The sequence below is a fragment of the Dendrobates tinctorius genome, unplaced genomic scaffold (assembly GCF_039654945.1).
Source record: "Dendrobates tinctorius isolate UK_male_01 unplaced genomic scaffold, ASM3965494v1 ptg000022l, whole genome shotgun sequence".
Lineage (NCBI taxonomy): Eukaryota > Metazoa > Chordata > Amphibia > Anura > Dendrobatidae > Dendrobates > Dendrobates tinctorius.
Window position 1 is genome coordinate 116,898,185 of NW_027361690.1, and position 27,801 is coordinate 116,925,985.

Genomic DNA, 27,801 nt, shown 5'->3' on the forward strand with positions numbered 1-27,801 from the left:
CTATGGCAGACAGGGTAGATGTATGTGTATGAGCTGGGAATACCCCTACAGGGAGGGAGCCCCCTGTTCACAGGCACAAAAACTTTACCAGATAAAGTCGAAGCACCAAAACCTGCCCCCTTAAAATATAAAGGTGAAAGCCCTCTGCCAGTCCTGACAGTAGCGGTATCTGCTTTCCTCCTTGGGGATCTGTAAATGGTAATGTGAACGGGATCAAAGCACACAGGAAACCGCAAGATGGCAGAGGCGCGCATGCGCACTATAGTCCGGACTGGGCCGCCCACAGGACGCCATGCAGCTCTCGGCCGCCGTCTCCTCTATGCTGTGCGGGGTAATCCTGTGCAGCCTGCGGACCGCAGCGGTACCGGACCTGCGGCATGCACCCAACAAGATCGGTAAGCACGAGTGGTGCATGAGGGTGGTCCGTACCGGCAGGCGCTAATCTGCAGATGACGACAACGAAGCTCTGCCGCTTCTGTCCCGATATACTGGGTTCCAGGGGACAGGTCGCGACAGACAATGGGAGAAAGTTTGAAAAATATTCAGCAATTCTCTCCTTTTCCCTAAACTTGTGCAGACATATGTGCAGGTGTGTGATGGCAGCAGCACACCTGAGCCCTGCGGTCCGCCCACTATCCCAGCAGCACACCTGAGCCCTGCGGTCCGCCCACTATCCCAGCAGCACACCTGAGCTCTGCGGTCCGCCCACTATCCCAGCAGCACACCTGAGCCCTGCGGTCCGCCCACTATCCCAGCAGCACACCTGAGCGCTGCGGTCCGCCCACTATCCCAGCAGCACACCTGAGCTCTGCGGTCCGCCCACTATCCCAGCAGCACACCTGAGCCCTGCGGTCCGCCCACTATCCCAGCAGCACACCTGAGCCCTGCGGTCCGCCCACTATCCCAGCAGCACACCTGAGCCCTGCCGCGGTCCGCCCACTATCCCAGCAGCACACCTGAGCCCTGCGGTCCGCCCACTATCCCAGCAGCACACCTGAGCCCTGCGGTCCGCCCACTATCCCAGCAGCACACCTGAGCCCTGCGGTCCGCCCCCACTATCCCAGCAGCACACCTGAGCCCTGCGGTCCGCCCACTATCCCAGCAGCACACCTGAGCGCTGCGGTCCGCCCACTATCCCAGCAGCACACCTGAGCTCTGCGGTCCGCCCACTATCCCAGCAGCACACCTGAGCCCTGCGGTCCGCCCACTATCCCAGCAGCACACCTGAGCCCTGCGGTCCGCCCACTATCCCAGCAGCACACCTGAGCTCTGCGGTCCGCCCACTATCCCAGCAGCACACCTGAGCCCTGCGGTCCGCCCACTATCCCAGCAGCACACCTGAGCCCTGCGGTCCGCCCACTATCCCAGCAGCACACCTGAGCCCTGCGGTCCGCCCACTATCCCAGCAGCACACCTGAGCCCTGCGGTCCGCCCACTATCCCAGCAGCACACCTGAGCCCTGCGGTCCGCCCACTATCCCAGCAGCACACCTGAGCCCTGCGGTCCGCCCACTATCCCAGCAGCACACCTGAGCGCTGCGGTCCGTCCACTATCCCAGCAGCACACCTGAGCCCTGCGGTCCGTCCACTATCCCAGCAGCACACATGAGCCCTGCGGTCCGCCCACTATCCCAGCAGCACACCTGAGCCCTGCGGTCCGCCCACTATCCCAGCAGCACACCTGAGCCCTGCGGTCCGCCCACTATCCCAGCAGCACACCTGAGCCCTGCGGTCCGCCCACTATCCCAGCAGCACACCTGAGCGCTGCGGTCCGCCCACTATCCCAGCAGCACACCTGAGCCCTGCGGTCCGCCCACTATCCCAGCAGCACACCTGAGCCCTGCCGCGGTCCGCCCACCATCCCAGCAGCACACCTGAGCCCTGCCGCGGTCCGCCCACTATCCCAGCAGCACACCTGAGCCCTGCCGCGGTCCGCCCACTATCCCAGCAGCACACCTGAGCCCTGCCGCGGTCCGCCCACTATCCCAGCAGCACACCTGAGCCCTGCCGCGGTCCGCCCACTATCCTAGCAGCACACCTGAGCCCTGCCGCGGTCCGCCCACTATCCCAGCAGCACACCTGAGCCCTGCCGCGGTCCGCCCACTATCCCAGCAGCACACCTGAGCCCTGCCGCGGTCCGCCCACTATCCCAGCAGCACACCTGAGCCCTGCGGTCCGCCCACTATCCCAGCAGCACACCTGAGCCCTGCGGTCCGCCCACTATCCCAGCAGCACACCTGAGCCCTGCGGTCCGCCCACTATCCCAGCAGCACACCTGAGCCCTGCGGTCCGCCCACTATCCCAGCAGCACACCTGAGCTCTGCCGCGGTCCGCCCACTGTCCCAGCAGCACACCTGAGCCCTGCGGTCCGCCCACTATCCCAGCAGCACACCTGAGCTCTGCCGCGGTCGGTCCACTGTCCCAGCTGCACACCTGAGCCCTGCGGTCCGCCCACTGTCCCAGCAGCACACCTGAGCCCTGCGGCCCGACCACTGTCCCAGCAGCACACCTGAGCCCTACTTTCCGCCCACTATCCCAGCAGCACACCTGAGCTCTGCGGTCCGCCCACTATCCCAGCAGCACACCTGAGCTCTGCCGCGGTCCGCCCACTGTCCCAGCAGCACACCTGAGCCCTGCGGTCCGCCCACTGTCCCAGCAGCACACCTGAGCCCTGCGGTCCGCCCACTGTCCCAGCAGCACACCTGAGCCCTACGTTCCGCCCACTATCCCATCAGCACACCTGAGCCCTGCGGTCCGCCCACTATCCCAGCAGCACACCTGAGCCCTGCCGCGGTCCGCCCACTATCCCAGCAGCACACCTGAGCCCTGCCGCGGTCCGCCCACTATCCCAGCAGCACACCTGAGCCCTGCCGCGGTCCGATCACTATCCCAGCAGCACACCTGAGCCCTGCGGTCCGCCCACTATCCCAGCAGCACACCTGAGCCCTGCGGTCCGCCCACTATCCCAGCAGCACACCTGAGCCCTGCGGTCCGCCCACTATCCCAGCAGCACACCTGAGCGCTGCGGTCCGCCCACTATCCCAGCAGCACACCTGAGCTCTGCGGTCCGCCCACTATCCCAGCAGCACACCTGAGCCCTGCGGTCCGCCCACTATCCCAGCAGCACACCTGAGCCCTGCGGTCCGCCCACTATCCCAGCAGCACACCTGAGCCCTGCGGTCCGCCCACTATCCCAGCAGCACACCTGAGCCCTGCGGTCCGCCCCCACTATCCCAGCAGCACACCTGAGCCCTGCGGTCCGCCCACTATCCCAGCAGCACACCTGAGCGCTGCGGTCCGCCCACTATCCCAGCAGCACACCTGAGCCCTGCGGTCCGCCCACTATCCCAGCAGCACACCTGAGCCCTGCGGTCCGCCCACTATCCCAGCAGCACACCTGAGCCCTGCGGTCCGCCCACTATCCCAGCAGCACACCTGAGCCCTGCGGTCCGCCCACTATCCCAGCAGCACACCTGAGCCCTGCGGTCCGCCCACTATCCCAGCAGCACACCTGAGCCCTGCGGTCCGCCCACTATCCCAGCAGCACACCTGAGCCCTGCGGTCCGCCCACTATCCCAGCAGCACACCTGAGCCCTGCGGTCCGCCCACTATCCCAGCAGCACACCTGAGCGCTGCGGTCCGTCCACTATCCCAGCAGCACACCTGAGCCCTGCGGTCCGTCCACTATCCCAGCAGCACACATGAGCCCTGCGGTCCGCCCACTATCCCAGCAGCACACCTGAGCCCTGCGGTCCGCCCACTATCCCAGCAGCACACCTGAGCCCTGCGGTCCGCCCACTATCCCAGCAGCACACCTGAGCCCTGCGGTCCGCCCACTATCCCAGCAGCACACCTGAGCGCTGCGGTCCGCCCACTATCCCAGCAGCACACCTGAGCCCTGCGGTCCGCCCACTATCCCAGCAGCACACCTGAGCCCTGCCGCGGTCCGCCCACTATCCCAGCAGCACACCTGAGCCCTGCCGCGGTCCGCCCACTATCCCAGCAGCACACCTGAGCCCTGCCGCGGTCCGCCCACTATCCCAGCAGCACACCTGAGCCCTGCCGCGGTCCGCCCACTATCCCAGCAGCACACCTGAGCCCTGCCGCGGTCCGCCCACTATCCCAGCAGCACACCTGAGCCCTGCCGCGGTCCGCCCACTATCCCAGCAGCACACCTGAGCCCTGCCGCGGTCCGCCCACTATCCCAGCAGCACACCTGAGCCCTGCCGCGGTCCGCCCACTATCCCAGCAGCACACCTGAGCCCTGCGGTCCGCCCACTATCCCAGCAGCACACCTGAGCCCTGCGGTCCGCCCACTATCCCAGCAGCACACCTGAGCCCTGCGGTCCGCCCACTATCCCAGCAGCACACCTGAGCCCTGCGGTCCGCCCACTATCCCAGCAGCACACCTGAGCTCTGCCGCGGTCCGCCCACTGTCCCAGCAGCACACCTGAGCCCTGCGGTCCGCCCACTATCCCAGCAGCACACCTGAGCTCTGCCGCGGTCGGTCCACTGTCCCAGCTGCACACCTGAGCCCTGCGGTCCGCCCACTGTCCCAGCAGCACACCTGAGCCCTGCGGCCCGACCACTGTCCCAGCAGCACACCTGAGCCCTACTTTCCGCCCACTATCCCAGCAGCACACCTGAGCTCTGCGGTCCGCCCACTATCCCAGCAGCACACCTGAGCTCTGCCGCGGTCCGCCCACTGTCCCAGCAGCACACCTGAGCCCTGCGGTCCGCCCACTGTCCCAGCAGCACACCTGAGCCCTGCGGTCCGCCCACTGTCCCAGCAGCACACCTGAGCCCTACGTTCCGCCCACTATCCCATCAGCACACCTGAGCCCTGCGGTCCGCCCACTATCCCAGCAGCACACCTGAGCCCTGCCGCGGTCCGCCCACTATCCCAGCAGCACACCTGAGCCCTGCCGCGGTCCGCCCACTATCCCAGCAGCACACCTGAGCCCTGCCGCGGTCCGATCACTATCCCAGCAGCACACCTGAGCCCTGCGGTCCGCCCACTATCCCAGCAGCACACCTGAGCCCTGCGGTCCGCCCACTATCCCAGCAGCACACCTGAGCCCTGCGGTCCGCCCACTATCCCAGCAGCACACCTGAGCCCTGCGGTCCGCCCACTATCCCAGCAGCACACCTGAGCCCTGCGGTCCGCCCACTATCCCAGCAGCACACCTGAGCTCTGCCGCGGTCCGCCCACTGTCCCAGCAGCACACCTGAGCCCTGCGGTCCGCCCACTGTCCCAGCAGCACACCTGAGCCCTGCGGCCCGCCCACTGTCCCAGCAGCACACCTGAGCCCTGCGGTCCGGCCACTATCCCAGTAGCACACCTGAGCCCTGCGGTCCGCCCACTATCCCAGCAGCACACCTGAGCTCTGCGGTCCGCCCACTATCCCAGCAGCACACCTGAGCCCTGCGGTCCGCCCACTATCCCAGCAGCACACCTGAGCTCTGCCGCGGTCCGCCCACTGTCCCAGCAGCACACCTGAGCCCTGCGGTCCGCCCACTGTCCCAGCAGCACACCTGAGCCCTGCGGTCCGCCCACTGTCCCAGCAGCACACCTGAGCCCTACGTTCCGCCCACTATCCCATCAGCACACCTGAGCCCTGCGGTCCGCCCACTGTCCCAGCAGCACACCTGAGCCCTGCGGTCCGCCCACTATCCCAGCAGCACACCTGAGCTCTGCCGCGGTCCGCACACTATCCCAGCAGCACACCTGAGCCCTGCGGTCCGCCCACTGTCCCAGCAGCACACCTGAGCCCTGCTGTCCGCACTATCCCAGCAGCACACCTGAGCTCTGCCGCGGTCCGCACTATCCCAGCAGCACACCTGAGCCCTGCGGTCCGCCCACTGTCCCAGCAGCACATCTGAGCACTGCGGTCCGCCCACTATCCCAGCAGCACACCTGAGCTCTGCCGCTGTCCGCACACTATCCCAGCAGCACACCTGAGCGCTGCGGTCCGCCCACTATCCCAGCAGCACACCTGAGCCCTGCGGTCCGCCCACTATCCCAGCAGCACACCTGAGCCCTGCGGTCCGCACTATCCCAGCAGCACACCTGAACTCTGCCGCGGTCCGCACTATCCCAGCAGCACACCTGAGCTCTGCCGTGGTCCGACCACTATCCCAGCAGCACACCTAAGCCCTGCGGTCCGCACACTATCCCAGCAGCACACCTGAGCTCTGCGGTCCGACCACTATCCCAGCAGCACACCTGAGCGCTGCGGTCCGACCACTATCCCAGCAGCACACCTAAGCCTTGCGGTCCGCCCACTGTCCCAGCAGCACACCTGAGCCCTGCGGTTCGCCCACTATCCCAGCAGCGCACCTGAGCTCTGCGGTCTGCCCACTATCCCAGCAGCACACCTGATCCCTGCGGTCCGCCCACTATCCCAGCAGCACACCAGATCCCTGCGGTCCGCCCACTATCCCAGCAGCACACCTGAGCTCTGCAGACACCTGAGCCCTGTGGTCCGCCCACTATCCCAGCAGCGCACCTGAGCCCTGCGGTCTGCACACTATCCAAGCAGCCATTAGTCTGTTCCTCCAGAGGATCCTCCGAGCCTTGTAGATCGCAGGACTCCTTGTTGCATTTGTGCAGGGTTAGGCCTCTTTCACACTTCAGTTTTTTTCATCAGTCATAATCCGCCAAAAGGACGGATGGCGGATCCGTTGTAGTACTGATGACAACGGATGCCACCCGTCCGTTTTTTTGACGGATCCGACAAATGAAGAATTTTAAAGAGACAGAGAGAGAAAATGAATTTTGTTTTTTTGTCCGGCACCCAGAAAGAATTTCGGGTTAAAACAGTGTCTGGAGGATCGGCCAGAGAAAAAAACGTTGCAAGCTCCGTTTTGAAATCTTTGAGGATGGTGACGGACAGCAACTTTTGGCGGATCCGCAAAAAAAAACGGATGCAACGGACGGCAATCCGTCACAATCCGCCAATAATGGAAGTCAATGGGGAAAAAAACGGATCCTCAAAAAAAATTGGCGGATCCGTTTTTTTCAAAACCTGGCGGATTGTGACTGATTGTAAAAAACTGAAGTGTGAAAGAGGCCTTATGCGTGTTCGGAGCCCCCCAGGACGTCTGCAGTTGGTGACCATACCTGTGCAGTGTCCGTATAACCTCCCAGAAGCCGAACATGGCCGCGGGCAGTTTATATTTTTGCTTTTTTTTTGCCACCTGCAATTATCCCACACACAATTTGAGATTGTACTCATACGATGATGAGGAAGCCAGATTCCTTGTGGGGTATAAGTCGACTATTGTGGCCCCTAACCAAGTAATAATTCCCCCTTAAAACAAATAATCCCACCCGAGTGCATCATTATGACAAGTCCTCCAGCCTCTGCAGCTTCATAGTCTACAAGCGTGGGGGACGTAGGGGAGCCACATTTCGCTGCTCTGGGCTCAAAATTTCAAAGGCGAAAAAACCCCGCAACTTTCATTTGCCATTTTGAGCCCCCAAAGAAGAGGAATCGCTAAGACCAAAAATGAGGCTGGTGCATGATGCAGATACAGTTAGGACCCTGTGATGGATCCGTGAGCTCCCTGCCCCACCACCCGTTTTCCTACAGGCATAACCCCTACAGGACCTCGGTACAGGTGAGGCAATGTCTCTGCATTGTGAGTCCTTTGCCGGCCGGGTCTCTGTTGCACAAATTTGGAGAGTATATGGTAAGTTCACACATATACTCTGCTTTTCACTAAGCACAGCGTCAGGGTTTCCTCTGGAATGGTTCCTAAACCCTGTCCCCCCGAAAAAAACAACACACTTTTGTGCATATCTGGAAAGGTGAAACATTACCCGGACAGAAGCCAGGGTGCAGAGTGACTCCTTTGACCTCCTTATCTGATAGGCTTCTGCTTTTCTGGGATTCTGATGAGAGCGTTGTACTTGTTCCTGGCCTGTCTAAAACTGGCTCTTGGGGCGTTATTACTGGGTTCAAGAGGGGCGCAGTGTTTGCTTTGCCCTGGGCGCTGGCAAGGTATAGCACGGACTATAGTCGACCCTTTTAGATTTGCAATATGTTCTGCCTGAATGTGTTGTTTGAAAGGTTTTCGCAATATAGAAGAATATTTCAAGTTGGAGAAGAATGAACATAAGTAAAATTATTCTATCCTCGAAAATTGTGCAACATTTTAGTTGGAATAAGGCCATAATTTTAGAATGTTCCATCTCAGGAAGTGAACGGATGGCGTCTCTCGCTCAAAGCTCAGTTTACAACCTAATCAGATGACCATGTAGAGAAATCTGTCTGTAACGTCTGTTTTTTCTCTCATCAGCACAATTTTTGAAACATATTTTTTTTTTGTTAGGACGTTATAAGGGTTAAAAGTTGACCAGCGATTTCTCATTTTTCCAACAAAATTAATAAAACCATTTTTTTCAGGGACCACCTCACATTTGAAGTGACTTTGAGGGGTCTATGTGACAAAAAATACCCAAAAGTGACACCATTCTAAAAACTGCACCCCTCAAGGTGCTCAAAACTACATTCAAGAAGTTTATTAACCCTCCAGTTGCTTCACAAGAACCGAAACAATGTGGAAGGAAAAAATGAACATTTAACTTTTTTCACCAAAAATTTACTTTAGACCCAAACTTTTTTTTATTTTCGCAAGGGTAACAAGAGAAAATCTATAAGCTGCACCATTTCTGGGATGGCTTTGAGCTGATGTTTTTAGCCTGGGGGGGTGCCAATATCCATGGCCCTTTCCCAGGCTATTAATATCAGCCCACAGCTGTCTGCCTTGCCTTTGCTGGTTCAATTTTATAGGGGGGGACCCCATGTCAATTTTTTTCTGGGGTTCCCCTGTAAACTAGCCAGTAAAGGCTAATCAAACAGCTGTGAGATGATATTAATAGCCTGGGAACCTTTATGGCTATTGGCTCATTCCCAGAAATATAACATCAGCCCTCAGCTTTTCCTCTGCTGGTTATGAAAATTATGCGGGAGCCCACGCAATTTTTTTAATTATTTTTTTTTTTAAATAAACATTGCGTTTCGGGCAGATTTCTGACAGTTGCTGTTTTGTTACAGCATATGTAGGTTAATTCAAAATTTTTTTTTCGTTTTCTGTGTGTAAACAATATACATTTGAACATAGTATGTAATGATTTTAATAATATATCTTTATTTAGCTCTATGGATTTACAAAAACGCATAAGAAACGCGCGTATTTTCCACTGGGTTTTTCTGCCAAGAGATGCAGAAACTTCTGCAAGCAAATACGCAACGTGCGCATATAACCTAAGGGATGAGATTGTGCCCTCTCTACCAAAAAAGCGGCAGATTCCTCGGCTGACATCTCCACTGACGAGATTAGATTGGCAGCTAGGACTACTTTCCTTATTAAGTCAGCCTGTAGGGCCCTATGACTAAAGAACTGGCAGGGAGATAACCTAGATTTAGATTTGTAACGTGTTATTGCCTGTGATCGCGTTCCTTCGATCAGGGTTGGGTTTTCTATTTATAATGGTCCCCTTCATATATTAATAATGCCCGCTTTGTGCCTGACTCCATATGACATTGCCCCCTTTTTAGTGAATTAAAAGACTGAAACTCGCATAACCCTGCTTCCATGATGAGCCATGCAGCTTCACTTCTCCTTCCTGCAGTTTTTGGCCCGGCGCAGATGGTGCGAGGATGTGATGTCATCATGGCGCCCATCTCCTTCCGCACCCCCCCCCCGCACTAGTAAGCATATAGCAATGGTGCAGGTGGGAACCAGTGCTTCTCTGCTTACTGGACACCTATATAATTGAAAGCAGTGCTTTCCTGGGGATCTTGACGAGCCCTCCTATTTTCAGGGTCCGTTTGCACCCTTTGCGACTGTGATGTACCGCTTTTACCAAATGTTTGTTAATAAGACAGAGCCGACATATTGATTATGGTCAGTTACCGCGGCAAACTCAAAACTTCCGATTTTTAGCTTTCTTAATTTTAGATGTGTAAAAAAAAAATGATGATTTGATTCCATGGTGCTGTACACGAGAAATGACACAGCCTTGTACATGTGAATGACATAGCCCTTACAGGGTCTGTTCACAGTTGATTTTTCGTAGCATGCAAACCTGTTCCGAATTTTGCAGGACTGTCTCGAATTTTCAGACACATTCCTGGCAAATTTGAGGAGTCCAATACTGAAAGTTATGTAAACCCCACTAAAAAACAATGGATGGGTCGAGGGTGTTTTCAGGAGGGTTGGGGGCATTTCTGGGAGGGGTTGGATTGGTGGGACTTAAACATTCCTATACCCTCTACAGAAATGTTAGCAACTATTAGCATATCCACTAGGAAAGATCCAAGCTCCCGACATACATGCTCTACATGTCCATAGATGTCAATTAGTCACATGGTGGCCAAAAGGGTCTTTTTGGACTCCATTGGCCAATGTCAGCAAACTGCAAAAAATAATGTGTAAGGTCAACCCATAGGTGACGAAAACCACTGATCGTATCATCACAGACGTGCGTTAAATGTTTGCATGTGTTTGTCATGCAGTTTTCAATTACTTTCCATAACATCTGTTTAATGAGTGCCCCACTAGCCTGTGGGTGATGGATGCCACTGATGGTCACTCCCGTTATTGTATACGTTGGTAACTTTTTCTACTGTATAAATTAAACAGAGAGGGGGGAAAAAAGCTATGTGAACAGGACCTTTAATATCTGCTTTTTGATCTGCTAAAATATGATTTACTTTTTTTTTAGCTGTTGTGGGAGCTGGGGTCGGAGGAACATCCACAGCTTATTTCTTGCGACAGAAGTTTGGGAACCATGTCCAGATTGACATAATTGAAAAGGGAGAGGTAGGAGGTCGCCTCTCAACCGTAGAAATGGAAGGGAAGCATTATGAATCTGGGGGGTCCGTTATACACCCTCTGAATCTGCACATGAAATCATTTGTGAAAGAGTTGGGTGAGTAGCAGCCAAAATAAGAGACATAAGAACCTTTAGTTTAGAACAGAGAAATGCACAGACTGTATCAATAATCTAGTATTGTTGGGACTGCTGTGTGGCTGCTTTATTCATAGCAGTTCTCATAGTCAATGAACATGGAAGACTTGTGTATAAAGAGTAGGTCCATGGAACATGAAAGACTTGTGTATAAAGTGTAGGTCCATGGAACATGGAATACTTGTATATAAAGAGTAGGTCCATGGAACATGGAATACTTGTGTATAAAGTGTAGAGGTCTATGGAACATGGAAGACTTGTGTATAAAGTGTAGGTCTATGGAACATGGAAGACTTGTGTATAAAGAGTAGGTCCATGGAACATGGAAGACTAGTGTATAAAGAGTAGGTCCATGGAACATGGAAGACTTGTGTATAAAGAGTAGGTCTATGGAACATGGAAGACTTGTGTATAAAGTGTAGGTCTATGGAACATGGAATACTTGTGTATAAAGTGTAGGTCTATGGAACATGGAAGACTTGTGTATAAAGTGTAGGTCTATGGAACATGGAAGACTTGTGTATAAAGAGTAGGTCCATGGAACATGGAAGACTAGTGTATAAAGAGTAGGTCCAAGGAACATGGAATACTTGTGTATAAAGAGTAGGTCCATGGAACATGGAATACTTGTGTATAAAGAGTAGGTCTATGGAACATGGAAGACTTGTGTATAAAGAGTAGGTCCATGGAACATGAAAGACTTGTGTATAAAGAGTAGGTCCATGGAACATGGAATACTTGTATATAAAGAGTAGGTCCATGGAACATGGAATACTTGTATATAAAGAGTAGGTCTATGGAACATGGAAGACTTGTGTATAAAGTGTAGGTCTATGGAACATGGAAGACTTGTGTATAAAGAGTAGGTCCATGGAACATGGAAGACTAGTGTATAAAGAGTAGGTCCATGGAACATGGAAGACTTGTGTATAAAGAGTAGGTCCAAGGAACATGGAATACTTGTGTATAAAGAGTAGGTCCATGGAACATGGAATACTTGTGTATAAAGAGTAGGTCTATGGAACATGGAAGACTTGTGTATAAAGAGTAGGTCTATGGAACATGGAAGACTTGTGTATAAAGTGTAGGTCCATGGAACATGGAAGACTTGTGTATAAAGAGTAGGTCTATGGAACATGGAAGACTTGTGTATAAAGTGTAGGTCTATGGAACATGGAATACTTGTGTATAAAGTGTAGGTCTATGGAACATGGAAGACTTGTGTATAAAGTGTAGGTCTATGGAACATGGAAGACTTGTGTATAAAGAGTAGGTCCATGGAACATGGAAGACTAGTGTATAAAGAGTAGGTCCAAGGAACATGGAAGACTTGTGTATAAAGAGTAGGTCCATGGAACATGGAATACTTGTATATAAAGAGTAGGTCCATGGAACATGGAATACTTGTGTATAAAGAGTAGGTCCATGGAACATGGAAGACTAGTGTATAAAGAGTAGGTCCATGGAACATGGAAGACTTGTGTATAAAGTGTAGGTCTATGGAACATGGAAGACTTGTGTATAAAGAGTAGGTCTATGGAACATGGAAGACTTGTGTATAAAGTGTAGGTCCATGGAACATGGAAGACTTGTGTATAAAGAGTAGGTCTATGGAACATGGAAGACTTGTGTATAAAGTGTAGGTCTATGGAACATGGAATACTTGTGTATAAAGTGTAGGTCTATGGAACATGGAAGACTTGTGTATAAAGTGTAGGTCTATGGAACATGGAAGACTTGTGTATAAAGAGTAGGTCCATGGAACATGGAAGACTAGTGTATAAAGAGTAGGTCCAAGGAACATGGAATACTTGTGTATAAAGAGTAGGTCCATGGAACATGGAATACTTGTGTATAAAGAGTAGGTCTATGGAACATGGAAGACTTGTGTATAAAGAGTAGGTCCATGGAACATGAAAGACTTGTGTATAAAGAGTAGGTCCATGGAACATGGAATACTTGTATATAAAGAGTAGGTCCATGGAACATGGAATACTTGTATATAAAGAGTAGGTCTATGGAACATGGAAGACTTGTGTATAAAGTGTAGGTCTATGGAACATGGAAGACTTGTGTATAAAGAGTAGGTCCATGGAACATGGAAGACTAGTGTATAAAGAGTAGGTCCATGGAACATGGAAGACTTGTGTATAAAGAGTAGGTCCATGGAACATGGAAGACTTGTGTATAAAGAGTTGGTCCATGGAACATGGAATACTTGTATATAAAGAGTAGGTCCATGGAACATGGAATACTTGTATATAAAGTGTAGGTCTATGGAACATGGAAGACTTGTGTATAAAGAGTAGGTCCATGGAACATGGAAGACTAGTGTATAAAGAGTAGGTCCATGGAACATGGAAGACTTGTGTATAAAGAGTAGGTCCATGGAACATGGAAGACTTGTGTATAAAGAGTAGGTCCATGGAACATGGAATACTTGTATATAAAGAGTAGGTCCATGGAACATGGAATACTTGTATATAAAGAGTAGGTCCATGGAACATGGAATACTTGTGTATAAAGTGTAGGTCTATGGAACATGGAAGACTTGTGTATAAAGTGTAGGTCTATGGAACATGGAAGACTTGTGTATAAAGAGTAGGTCCATGGAACATGGAAGACTTGTGTATAAAGAGTAGGTCTATGGAACATGGAATACTTGTATATAAAGAGTAGGTCCATGGAACATGGAAGACTTGTGTATAAAGTGTAGGTCTATAGAACATGGAAGACTTGTGTATAAAGAGTAGGTCTATGGAACATGGAAGACTAGTGTATAAAGAGTAGGTCCATGGAACATGGAAGACTAGTGTATTAAGAGTAGGTCCATGGAACATGGAAGACTTGTGTATAAAGAGTAGGTCTATGGAACATGGAAGACTTGTGTATAAAGAGTAGGTCCATGGAACATGAAAGACTTGTGTATAAAGAGTAGGTCCATGGAACATGGAAGACTTGTGTATAAAGAGTAGGTCCATGGAACATGGAATACTTGTATATAAAGAGTAGGTCCATGGAACATGGAATACTTGTATATAAAGAGTAGGTCCATGGAACATGGAATACTTGTATATAAAGAGTAGGTCCATGGAACATGGAATACTTGTGTATAAAGTGTAGAGGTCTATGGAACATGGAAGACTTGTGTATAAAGTGTAGGTCTATGGAACATGGAAGACTTGTGTATAAAGAGTAGGTCTATGGAACATGGAAGACTTGTGTATAAAGTGTAGGTCTATGGAACATGGAAGACTTGTGTATAAAGTGTAGGTCTATGGAACATGGAAGACTTGTGTATAAAGAGTAGGTCCATGGAACATGGAAGACTTGTATATAAAGAGTAGGTCCATGGAACATGGAATACTTGTGTATAAAGTGTAGAGGTCTATGGAACATGGAAGACTTGTGTATAAAGTGTAGGTCTATGGAACATGGAAGACTTGTGTATAAAGAGTAGGTCCATGGAGCATGGAATACTTGTGTATAATGAGTAGGTCCATGGAACATGGAATACTTGTGTATAAAGAGTAGGTCTATGGAACATGGAATACTTGTGTATAAAGAGTAGGTCTATGGAACATGGAATACTTGTGTATAAAGAGTAGGTCTATGGAACATGGAAGACTTGTGTATAAAGTGTAGGTCCATTCTGCAGGAAATTTGGACAGTTGGATTATTAGGGAAGAGCCACATGGCCATTTAACTCAGGACGAAGATCACATAGAAAAAAGGCTGTAAAGACTCAAAAGCTTTACGTCTAATTGTCTCAAGTGAAAATCTGTCACTTACTGACTAAGGCAGGATCTAATACAGCATAAGGGAAGTGTTAGACAGCTGTATAACTCGAACATCACATCGCAATTCTCGGACTGGCCCTTGACTCGCCCGAGCGTGACAGCATGTATTTCTATGGAGCTGTCACCCTTGAGTTGGGAGAGCTGACGGCCAGTCCGAGCATTGCGCTGTGATCCTCATCCAAGTTATACAGCTGTCTGACTCCTCCCTTAAGCTGTATTAGATCCTGCCTTAGTCAGTAAGTGACAGATTTTGATGTCAGACAATAAGACATATAGCTTTTGAGTCTTTACAGCCCTTTTTCTATGTAAGTAATGACAGCCTGGGATGTAACCCGTGACTTCTTCCTTCTAGGTCTCAATACTCGCACACTGAATGGAAATCTGGTTGGAATCTATAATGGAGATGAGTTTGTTTTTCAAGAGAGTGAATGGTTTTTGGTTAATATCTTCAAAATGATCTGGAATTATGGTCTCAATTTCCTGCGAATGTACATGTGGGTGGAAGACATGATGGATAAATTCATGAGGTTTGTAAATTTTAGATTCACACGTTATACAGGATATCTTACATTGTTTGCTTTTTCTGCCTCTTACCATCCCCCCCATCAGTGACAATTGGGTGCCTGGCAGCCATCAGGCACAGTACATGGCCTCTAAATCAACCATAGCATTTTGCCTTAGGCAGTGTTAACATGTCCAGTTAAGATCCGTTCATACCGGCCAGGGGTCAAAAAGGAGACTAGTCCAGCGCCACCCCCGGCCAATATGTACACAAATGGGAGAGACCGGACAGTAATGTGCATCGGCGCTGGGAGAAGTCGGAGCATTTCAGAGAAAAATCTACCTTCCTGCAATCTTGTAGGCAACCACTGATTCATGCCACCCATGGTTTCAGTAGCCTAAATGAAGTGACAGGTTCCTGTTAGAAACATATCCATGAAATAGTCTGTCCTTCCATTATGATCCCTTTCGTTAAAAATAACAAGAGTCCATTCTGCCCGCAATGCTTCTAATTTTATAGCAACTGCAATAACATTTTTGAAAGACTGCAGGGGTTAATCCACTTTTGTGGTTTCACCACACATCATCCATTACACCGTAGATGTTTGGGTCACTTTACCATGTCACAGCTCAGAACCCTATCACTAATTGCCACTCGGGTATTTCCCATTGGATTTCCTAAACACCTGAACTAATTTTTGCTAGAAGTGCTAAGGATTTTGTTACGTTCATGAAGGTTCGAAATGGAGAACAATTATTCTACTTAGCCCTTATCATGTAAACTGGATGCAATTAAGTAGCTCTGTGTGTCCTTATTCTAGTTCTTCTCTGTGTAATAGAGAATATTGTTGTTTTTTTCTTGTTGCGCCTGAAGCTCCACATTTCTGCCATCTGAGAGTCTGAGTCTTATTTTTTTTTTTTGTTCTGCACTTCTTTGGCCCAGTCGGCTGATGTCATATGTAGTTAACTCCGATTATTTTATTGTTGACAGGATCTACCGGTATCAGACCTTTGACTATTCGTTTTCCAGCACCGAGTCTTTGCTTCATGCTATGGGTGGAAATGATTTCACCACAAAGGTAAATGTGACCATAGATGAAGTTATGCAGAAAGCTGGCTTCTCTCAGAGGTTCATCAATGAGATCGTGGTTCCAGCTATGAGAGTCAACTACGGGCAGGGAGCGGAAATCAACGGCTTTGTTGGTAAGTGCTCAAACTGGAGTGCAAAAGTGCCCAACTCCCCTCAGTCTTTCTGCCAAGTACAAAACTTTGAAAATTTTGTGATTTGTCATTATGCTTTAGAGCAGTGGTCCCCAACCTTTCTGACCTTGAGAGCCACATTCAGCTTAGAGAGAGGGTCGCGAGCCACATTCAGCACTGAGAGAGGGGCGCGAGCCACATCCAGCTCCCACCCCCCTTAAAAATAGTGTCATCTAAAGCCCCCATTACAGGTATAATGATAACCAGAGCTTTTCCACAGAAATTACTCCAGAGCAGTAGATCCAGGGGTTCCCACAATCCCCCCATTCAGTATTCTCCCATCAAGGACTCCCAACACACTGTCGCATCCAGCTTTGAGCACCTCCTCTAACTGGTAGTACCATCCTCCAGCGTACTATACCTAAAATATCTCTAAGCCCCTAAGACCAGTAAATGTGCATCCAGATCTGCTCTTCTGTGCAGGGTTACTGCTGTGCAGGGCTACTCACAAAATTCACCATTTTGAGATGTACTCTTCATACCCGTTTGCTAGACCTGGACCTAATGCACCAAGCTGGCAAACAGTCGCGAGCCACAATTCATGTGGTTCCCGAGCTACAGGTTGGGGACCCCTGCTTTAGAGAGTAAAATGAATGTAGCCGCCACCTTGAAGCCTCGGCTAGCTGCATGTAGCTGAGAACGGGGCCATCAGAATATGTAGGGAGCACACTTGATGGCTGTGAATTGAAACATTTTACAACTTTCTAATATACCTTTTTGTTTCTCAAATCACCAACAATTATTAAAATCACTGGTGGGCATGGCCTGGACATGGCACTGAGAGGACACACACGAAGAGCTCTCCTGAGACCATACAAGCAATTTACGGCCTACCACATGCTGTCTGTTATGGGAAAGGAAGACAAGAGACCAGAGATTAATCTGAGGTCCCAATCTCTATCAGCACGTCTGGTATACAGCGTTTATCAGAGGGCTCCTTTTCCCGTGTGGCACAAGGGATTCCGATATGGAGAAAGCCATAATTGATTTGAAACATCATATTGCATCTATCCCAACTAAACACGACATGGAGCAATATATACAGAGGCTGCAGACCACGTACAAATCCAAAATACATTCCCTCACGTGTAGCCGGTCACAGCTTACTGACAAGGTACAGAGACTAGAGGACCATGTCGTACAAGTTGTGATCATCATAATGCTTATAAACCAACACTGGACCTTCACAGTCAGCAAATAGTGTATTTAATATGGTTGATGACCAAGAAAATTGCAATTGCCGCAATAATATCTGAATAAGGGGTATACCTGAAAGCATCAGTACACAAGGGGTTATATCCTTGGTGAGCCTATTGATAAGGAGCTGGAGATTGATAGGGCACACCTTACACCAGGCCCTGGTGGCCCAGATCCTGAGCGTCCAAGGGACATTATCCATCGCATACATTTTTTCAATGTAAAAGAGGCCTTTATGACGACAGCAAGGGAGTTGAGCTCTGTTGACTCCAATGGAAAATGCAAGTGATTGCTGTCAGATCTATCCCGAATGACACTTGCTAAAAGAAGAGTATTGAAACCACTACTTGATGCCCTCTGAGAAAATGGCCTGAGTACTCCTGAGGGTGATAAAGCTCAACTGAACAACCCGTGGGATGAAGTGGGGATACATGCCGCTACACGCAGAAAAATCTATACGAATCGAGCCTTTAAAAACTCCAAACTTTATTTGAAAAAGTTTAAAATCTTATGGAAACAAGTATCATGGTGATCTGTGCATGAGCAACGCGTTTCAAACACCCTTCAAGCTTTCTTTCTAGTGAGCATAATTCCTACAGGGTGTTATACACGATTACAACCAATGAGAAAAATGTGCAAAAATCATGTCATTGAGCCACAATAAAACCAACATGGTTTCACAAAACAGATAATGCATAAAATACAATATACAAGTACTTAAAGCAGGAAAACTCCTAACAGTTATACAGAATTTAGTAATGTAACATGATCTCTTTTCAGGCATTTAAACCCATAGGAAAACAGGTGCCGAGAGTGTACATCCAAAAAGCTTCTCTGGTTAAGAGACGTCTCTCGATGTCTTCACCTCGAGGCAATCTGAACACTCATTCAATGCCAGAAACCTTAAAAGAAGCTGTGCGACGTTCATGGCACGTAATAAAGTGCTTGGATGCATGGGAAACTGTGCGGTTGGAGCTGGAAGAAGAAATGATGTTGGTTAATTGTTCTGATATTCTGATATATGCACTTTAAGGGTGGTTTCACACGTCCTGAAATTTCTGGTACTGGAAAAACCGGTACCGGAGATATCAGTGTCCGTATGTGTAGTACGTGCGGCACACGTGTGGCATCCGTGTGCCGCATCAGGACCACACGGATGGCCGCCGGGGAAGAGCACTACAGTAAGCGCTGTTGTCCAGCGACTGGTGCTGAAGCCGGCTTTCATTCATTATCCCCTGCTCTGCCGTGATCAGCGCGAGCAGAGGAGAATGAATGAATGTGAAACTGAACTCCTCTGACTACCGCACCTGTGAGTTTTGTCAAGTTGGTTTATTAAAAAAAGGGGGACCCCACGTTGGGTTTTCATTTCATTCATTCACCCTGCTCGCTGGCGAGCAGGGCAGAATAATGACAGGCGCGTTCAGCACCAGCCGCCGGGGACCAGCAGCTTACAGTAGCGTTACTTCCCCGGCGGCCGTTAGTACACACGAAGGACAGTGTGCACTGTCCTCCGTGTGCATGTGTGCGGCACGTGTTGCGGTCCTTGTGTCCGTGAGGAAACGGACATGTCTGCATGTTTTGCACACGGACACACGGTCCGTGAAAAAACGCGCACATGTACATAGACGCATTCATTTGAATGGGTCTACATGTGTCAGTGTCTTTGGTACGCGAGAAAACTGTCACCACACGTATCGGAGACACTGACGTGTGAAACCGGCCTAAGTAAGTTCACCTACCGAGATTGAGTACACAGTATGTCCCGGATGACTGCTGCCGGCATGCAGTGTTGTATTACCTGATAATGGTTTTATATAGGTAGATGTAGATATAGGCATGTCACATGCACCCTCCAAATGTAAATCTAGGAATGAAATAGATGACAGGTTAGCAGAATACACGAAAGTCAAACTACACTGATTATTGTTAATGTATTGAACAAATTCTGGTATAGCAGACACACCACCCCCCTCCAAATGAACAAGAGATCGTCAAAGTATCTGCCATACCCGAATACCAGTGAAAAAAAATAGATTATGATCACTGTACAGATAATTCTCCTACCAGTACGTCATGATTAAATTAGCCAAGGCGGGTGAATGTTTCGAACCCATGGAAACTCCCCTGTACTGAAGATAAAATTTTTGATCAACGGAGAAATAATTACATGTCATTAAGAATTGTGTAACCTGAATTATGTAAAGACACAAATTCTGGGAGTAATCACTATATCTGATCAAGTGATATTCTACAGCCTCTATGGCAATATCCTGTGGAATAGAAGTGTACAGCGCTGCTACAGCTCAACCAGGAAAAATCTTTGGGCCATGTAATATAAAAAAATGGATCCAATTTATCCGTTGAGTCATTAAGAAGGCCCGGAATTCGCTGACCTAAAGGCTGAAGAAGGGAATCCAAGCACTCGCTAAGATGTACCCGTGGATGACCCTATGCCAGAAATAATGGGCCTCATTGGCTGTGGATTAGTGACTTTGTAGACCTTGGGTAGGGCAATTTATTATTATTAGATAATCCCACTGAGACTTTGTAAGAACTCCCAAAGCATATCCCTTCTCAATAATTTTGTGGGTATCCCCTTGCATTCTGGTGGTTGGATCAGATGTAAGTTTCCGGTAAGTACAAAAGTCCTCCAATAATCCAATAATAAAATGACTTGTGATATATACAGATTCGTATCTCAAAAAAAACAAAAACGCATCTGGTTTAAGTACTTGTATTGTATTTTTTAAATTCTGCTTTAGCATCTGATTGGTGAAACTATGTTGGTTTTATAGTGGCACATGATTTTTGTAAGTGTTTCTCATTGGTTGTGATCGTCTATAACACCCTGTGGGAATTCTATGTTCACTAGCTTTGAGAAAGAACGCCGGAAGGGCGTTTGAAACGCGTTGCTCCATGCATAGATCACCATGATACTTGATTCCATGTGTTTTTAAACTTTTTCAATTAAAGTCTGGAGTTTTTAGAAGCTTGATTTCTATAGTTTTTTTCTGGATACCCCTGGGGGTACTTATTCTGGCTGCAGGTCTTGAAAAATGGAACATTGAATATTTTGAAAGACCCAAGCAACCTAAGACCATTCTGTGATGCCCTCGACATTGCCAGATAACATACAGTACAGACCAAAAGTTTGGACACACCTTCTCATTCAAAGAGTTTTCTTTATTTTCATGACTATGAAAATTGTAGATTCACTCTGAAGGCATCAAAACTATGAATTAACACATGTGGAATTATATCATTAACAAAAAAGTGTGAAACAACTGAAAATACTGTATGTCTTATATTCTAGGTTCTTCAAAGTAGCCACCTTTTGCTTTGATTACTGCTTTGCACACTCTTGGCATTCTCTTGATGAGCTTGAAGAGGTAGTCACTGGAAATGGTCTTCCAACAGTCTTGAAGGAGTTCCCAGAGATGCTTATCACTTGTTGGCCCTTTTGCCTTCACTCTATGGTCCAGCTCACCCCAAACCATCTCAATTGGATTCAGGTCTGGAGACTGTGGAGGCCAGGTCATCTGGAGTAGCACCCCATCACTCTCCTTCTTGGTCAAATAACCCTTACACAGCCTGGAGGTGTGTTTGGGGTCATTGTCCAGTTGAAAAATAAATGATGGTCCAACTAAACGCAAACCGGATGGAATAGCATGCTGCTGCAAGATGCTGTGGTAGCCATGCTGGTTCAGTATGCCTTCAATTTTGAATAAATCCCCATCAGTGTCACCAGCAAAGCACCCCCACACCATCACACCTCCCCTTCCATGCTTCACGGTGGGAACCAGGCATGTAGAGTCCATCCGTTCACCTTTTCTGCGTCGCACAAAGGCACGGTGGTTGGAACCAAAGATCTCAAATTTGGACTCATCAGACCAAGGCACAGATTTCCATTGGTCTAATGTCCATTCCTTGTGTTCTTTAGCCCAAATAAGTCTCTTCTGCTTGTTGCCTGTCCTTAGCAGTGGTGTCCTAGCAGCTTTTATACCATGAAGGCCTGCTACACAAAGTCTCCTCTTAACACTTGTTGTAGAGATGTGTCTGCTGCTCGAACTCTGTGTGGCATTGACCTGGTCTCTAATCTGAGCTGCTGTTAACCTGTGATTTCTGAGGCTGGTGACTCGGATGAACTTATCCTCCGCAGCAGAGGTGACTCTTGGTGTTCCTTTCCTCATGTGAGCCAGTTTCTTTGTAGCGCTTGATGGTTTTTGCCACTGCACTTGGGGACACTTTCAAAGTTTTCCCAATTTTTCAGACTGAATGACCTTCATTTCTTAAAGTAATGATGGCCACTCGTTTTTCTTTACTTAGCTGCTTTTTTCTTGCCATAATACAAATTCTAACAGTCTATTCAGTAGGACTATCAGCTGTGTATCCACCAGACTTCTGCACAACACAACTGATGGTCCCAACCCCATTTATAAGGCAAGAAATCCCACTTATTAAACCTGACAGGGCACACCTGTGAAGTGAAAACCATTTCCGGTGACTACCTCTTGAAGCTCATCAAGAGAATGCCAAGAGTGTGCAAAGCAGTAATCAAAGCAAAAGGTGGCTACTTTGAAGAACCTAGAATATAAGACATATTTTCAGTTGTTTCACACTTTTTTGTTAATTATATAATTCCACATGTGTTAATTCATTGTTTTGATGCCTTCAGAGTGAATCTACAATTTTAATAGTCATGAAAATAAAGAAAACTCTTTGAATGAGAAGGTGTGTCCAAACTTTTGGACTGTACTGAATATATGACTGATCTCCTGATCTACCATTGCCACAGAGGTCCGGCACGTCGCAGAAGGTGTTCAATGGATCAGAATGAGGGTGATGCACCTAGACTGGAAAGGAATCTGCCAGTCTATGAGCTCCTGAAATGGAATCTGGTCTTCCCTGATGGGAGACAGTTTGCAGATGTTTTACTTTTTTCTTTACGCATATAATTAGACATAACTAAATACAGGTTTAAGTGCCTCTCTTCCACTATACAGAATCTCAGTTCATGCAGTGAGAAAAATAACTATTTTACACACTGCCGAAGCTGATTTTGTAATTTTTCCCACCTACAAAGAATGGAGAGGTCTGTAATTTTTATCGTAGGTAACTTCAACTGTGAGAGACAGAATCTAAAATGAAATCCAGAAAATCACATTGTATGACTTTTACATAATTAATTTGCATTTTATTGCATGAAATAAATATTGGATACAATAGAAAAACAGAACTTAATATTTGGTACAGAAACCTTTGTTTGCCATTACAGGGGTCAGCCATATGGGGTCAGCCAGACATAGACCTCTTTCCCACGAGGAAAAACAGAAAAGTGAGGTGATTCTGTTCTCTCAACCCCAGAGAGAATCTTCTGGTGGTAGATGCCTTCTTGATAAAGTGGAACTTCAACCTGAGTTATGCCTTTCCCCCGTAGCCCTTTTACCTCTAGTGAGAAAGATCAGGGAGGACAGGGCAAGAGTTATAGTAATTGTCCCCTTTTAGCCCAGGAGGGCGTGGTTCTCATGGCTAAGAACCATGTTGGTCTGCGATCCGTGGGACGGGGCTTCACCTGGTGGCGTGGAAATTGAGAGGCCGTTACTGAGGGGTAAGGGGTTTTCTCCCAAATTTATAGTCACTCTCCTAAAGAGTAGGAAGGTAATTGCTACCAGGATCTACGCCAGAACCTGGAGGAAATTTCTGTCTCAGAATTTAGAGCCGTGGAGGGGGTGCCGGTAGGTCAAATTCTGGAGTTCCTTCAAAGGGGTCTGGAGATGGGTCTTTCCACAAGTACCCTTAAGGTCCAAGTATCAGCCCTGAGGGCCTTATTTAGCTGTGACATCGCGGGTAATTATTGGGTGGCCAAATTTATTAAATCCTCAAGTAGATCTAGGCCCATTCGTAAAGAAAGGATTATGCCATGGGACTTGAACTTGGTTCTCACAGCTATGACGGAGCCCCCATTTGAGCCTATTAGCTCAGCTTCGGTAAAGGTGCTCTCCCTTAAGGCAGCCTTCTTGGTTGCATTAACATCTGCGTGGAGGGTGAGTGACATCCAGGTTCTTTCTAGACTCCCTCCATATACACAGTTCCTGGATGACAGGGTGGTGCTTAGGCCAGGTCCAACTTACTTGCCCAAAGTAGCCTCCAAATTCCACCGGTCAGAGGAAATGGTTGTCCCTTCCTGTTTCTCCAATCCTACTAACCAGAAAGAAAGGAAGCTTCATACTGTAGACTTTAGGGGGTTCCTGTTAGAGTATTCATCGGCCACTAATCATTGGAAGAAGGATAATTCCTTGTTTGTGTCCTTCCGGGGGGGGGGGGGGGGGGGCAGGAAGGGTCTTAGGGTGTTAAAAAGTACTGTAAATCCACAAAAACTCCCACTTTTGGGAAAATGGGTGGAAGAGGTTAACAATATTATGAAAATGGAACATGATTACACAAAGCATTCGCCTCAAAGCTTTTCATCGCCAATGGACGTGTTGGATATTTTTCAGTGAGGGGAATGATCTGGCAATCTGGTTGTCAGAAAATAATACATAAAATAGAACGTCATGGTAGATGTGGTATTTCCCCACCTTTTTTTTCTTCCCATTCTTTCACTTTCCTCTTTTTTTTTCTTTGCATGCCTCTAGCACACACAATTGTTTGGTTCATGTAAGAGCTTACATTAATGCCCAATCAAGCCGGTCATACCTATAAACGATAACTTCACATTAATAATCGTCAACTTTTTTAGTGTTAAACATTATTGGAATACTCTGTTTTCATATCAATGTTGAAACTCAATAAAAATATTTAAAGTAAAAAAATTAAAATCCCTGTATGCCGTCAACAAGTGGAAATTATAGTCTTGCTAAAAACTGGAGCACTATGAGTTGTGTTGCATAAGTTGGAGCAAACGACAGGTGGCAGAACCTATAATTTTGCTATTTTAGTTATAATGATTCTAAATATTTGTTTTCTAGGGGCCGTGTCTCTAGCTGGTACGGATTCCGGACTTTGGGCAGTGGAAGGAGGTAACAACCTAGTTTGCATCGGGCTTCTCTATGCTTCCAAGGCCCAACTAGTTAAGGGAACAGTTACCTCTGTGCAAGAGAAGGCTCGTCCTACAAAATCAGGTGAGTTTCTCTATATTTTTTTTAATCTTTGCTGGCTCCACAACTCAACCCTGGCCATTAGTTAAGAGGCTGCATGGGGTTACGTGCATCTTCCCTTTTTATACCTTACTGCATCGGGGGTTGTAGTAGGTGGGACAAAAATTTTGAAGATTCTCTGAATGGGGAGAACCTGTTTTAAGTATTTTGAGAAATTGGACTGTTACAGATGCGTTGACACCGAATGTGCTTGGTTTTTTTTTTTTTTTTAAACATCCTTGTTTTGAGGTGAGGAAAAAAGGGGGGCAATTCACATTTTGGTGTATGTGGCTGGGCTTCATGGGAGCACCATTATGTTGGGGGTTGGGGCCATCAGCAGGCCCTTTGTTGTCATAGCAAACTATTAGCAACTCACATTCGCGTCAAGTGGATGCTGCACTAGGATTGCGAAATTATAAATGCCGTTCTTAGAGATTGAGAGCAGAATTTAAGCGTTAGTTTAGCCACCATTATGGAACTTTCATTCCTTTAATTAATAAGATTTGTATATCTAAAAATAAAACCAAATAATGAAACTATATGTTTAGAATATATTGTGTAAGAGGCTTCCGGACCCCCATTTTTCCTAATGATGTCAGTGAAAGGGCTGGCACCTTAGAAGTTCAGAAAGTCTATTCCAAGGAGCAGAATTATCGATTATGGTTCACTCTCTAGTTCCATTTTGTACATATCAATTCCAAATATTTTACGCCATGTTTGTGCTTCTATATCTAGCTCTCATTATTAATTATTTGCCATTTTATTTCAGGAAATACAGTGAAACTGTATGAAGTCAATTATGAGACTGACCAAGGGCCCTCACTAGGCTTGTATGATATTGTAGTCATTGCTACTCCACTCGCTAAGGAAATTACCAACATTAAATTCCTCGACTTTAACCTACCAATCGAAGCCTCCAAGCCATACCAGCAGACGGTGGCCACCTTTGTCCACGGGCAGATCAACTCGTCTTTCTTTGGTTACCCGAAGCCATCGCAGTTTTCTGTATTAGAAATATTAACCACTGATGAACCCAAACTCTTCATCAATAGCATCGGTGCCGTGTCTCCTGTGAAACCAGAGCCTGAAAGTTCCAAGTCCTCTGATACCAAAGTCTGGAAGATCTTCTCACCGGAGCCCCTCACTGATGAACAGTTGCGTCTCTTGTTCGAGTCCTATCATGCAGTTATTGTAAAGAAATGGTTGGCTTATCCCCAGTACGACCCTCCTGAAAAACTACCCCCTATAATATTGCACCATGACATTTATTATCTGAACAGTATAGAGTTGGCAGCCAGTGCCATGGAGATGTGTGCCATCTCCGCAAAGAATATTGCCCTTTTGTCGTACCACCGCTGGTATGGGCAAGATGGACAAATCGACCAGGAGGATCTAGCCGAACGTCTCAAGTCTGAGTTATAATTTTGTTTATTTTTACTAAACATCATCTGTAATTTTTCACCCAGAAACCTGTCTCACTTTCTGATAACATGTTGAATGAAAAAGGTCAATTCTGCCAACTTTTTCTTTATTTAGCCAGTCACTTGCGCACAATGCTTTTATCTGTGTTTTCATGACACCTGAAAATGGTTAAAGGTCTGCCTCTCGAAAGACATTACTATAAATGCCTGGTGGTTGCAGGTCATACATTTCTCTCAAAAACAGAGGTCCACTGACTCAGCTGTTCTGGGAGGTGTTTGACCACCAAGGAATCTTGAGAACCCGCATTCTGGAGATTCCTAGGTACAGGTCCCACCTCTGGATATGCCATAAATGCCTTTCGTCAGACATCCCCCTTTACCTATAACCTGCCAGCACCAATCCATCTGTGATTTATACTGCAGCCAGCTATGCATTCAACTGGTGGATTAATGTCCGCCTCACCACAGCTTGTAGTCTTGCCAGGACAATGCTGTGTATAATTAAACTACAAACAGTTTAATCATAGTTTTCTGAAATGCAATCCCATTGACTGCAATATAACTCCCTTTTTCTAATTTTTTCTTTTCGATCGGGCAAAAAAGTTCAGATTTTTCAATTTTAATTAAAAATAAAAAAAATACAGTATGTCTGTAGCTATCACTGTTAATCAAGTTATGGCGTCTCTGGGTTTCTATTAATTCCTTTGCAGAATGTCTCACAAATGTGCCCAGTGTTAATAGTCACACATGCTCAGTCTGGACATGTAATGCACAGTCAGCACCTGGAGGGCCCCAATGACCTACAATAGGCCCTGTGTACACTGGACTAACTTTGCCTTAAAATAGATCTGAGTAGAGCCTCTAAGGCCTCTTCAGTTTCTCATTTTTGCGAACATTTTTGGATCTTGTTACATGAAAACAAGATCTCTATTGATATGAATTGAGACGTTCGCTCCTCATGCGTAACTACAAACTATGAAAACTGAGGTTCTGACATCCAGGCCTCCTTTTTGATAGTTGTTATTTTCTGCCATGTTAAGGAAGAAAAAAAAATATCAGCAAAGTAGTCATACCACTATTCTCACGCTGGTAGTAGATGAGCTGTTAACACCAATGTTTAAAATTTTGAAGAAAAAATAATAAAGGAAAAATTAGTAACGTGTCCTGAAAAATCTTTGTGTACTGAGCCGAACTGATGGGTTGAAGGGAATCTGTGAGCAGAATTTGTTTTCCCACCAATTTATGTGGGCATGTAGCTTTTTCAACGACAAATCCAGCAATACCTTTCCATGGCCGGGTCCATTACTGAAAAATCAGTTTTATGCAAAGTGGGCTGAAGAGCTTCCCTTAGTTTACAGGGAATCTGTGAGCATAAAATGACTGTTCAAACCAAGCACAGGTGCTCGGTGCATTCTTGATGTAACCAAACAGTTCAAAGCACCATCCCACCTATTTCTTTTTCATCTACCTCCACCTTTTTCTACCTTCATTGACAGCACTTTGTAG

The 27,801-nt window shown here is 47.6% G+C and overlaps 1 protein-coding gene across 1 annotated transcript; it reads left to right on the top strand.

The window, feature by feature from the left end:
- Nucleotides 1-238: 238 nt before the first annotated feature.
- Nucleotides 239-27,457, top strand: PCYOX1 (prenylcysteine oxidase 1). Its single transcript, XM_073569086.1, has 6 exons — nucleotides 239-395; nucleotides 10,735-10,941; nucleotides 15,133-15,307; nucleotides 16,273-16,484; nucleotides 24,707-24,859; nucleotides 25,644-27,457. The coding sequence occupies exons 1-6, from the start codon at nucleotides 293-295 to the stop codon at nucleotides 26,294-26,296; spliced, it is 1,503 nt and encodes a 500-aa protein (XP_073425187.1). The 5' UTR covers nucleotides 239-292; the 3' UTR covers nucleotides 26,297-27,457.
- Nucleotides 27,458-27,801: the final 344 nt, after the last annotated feature.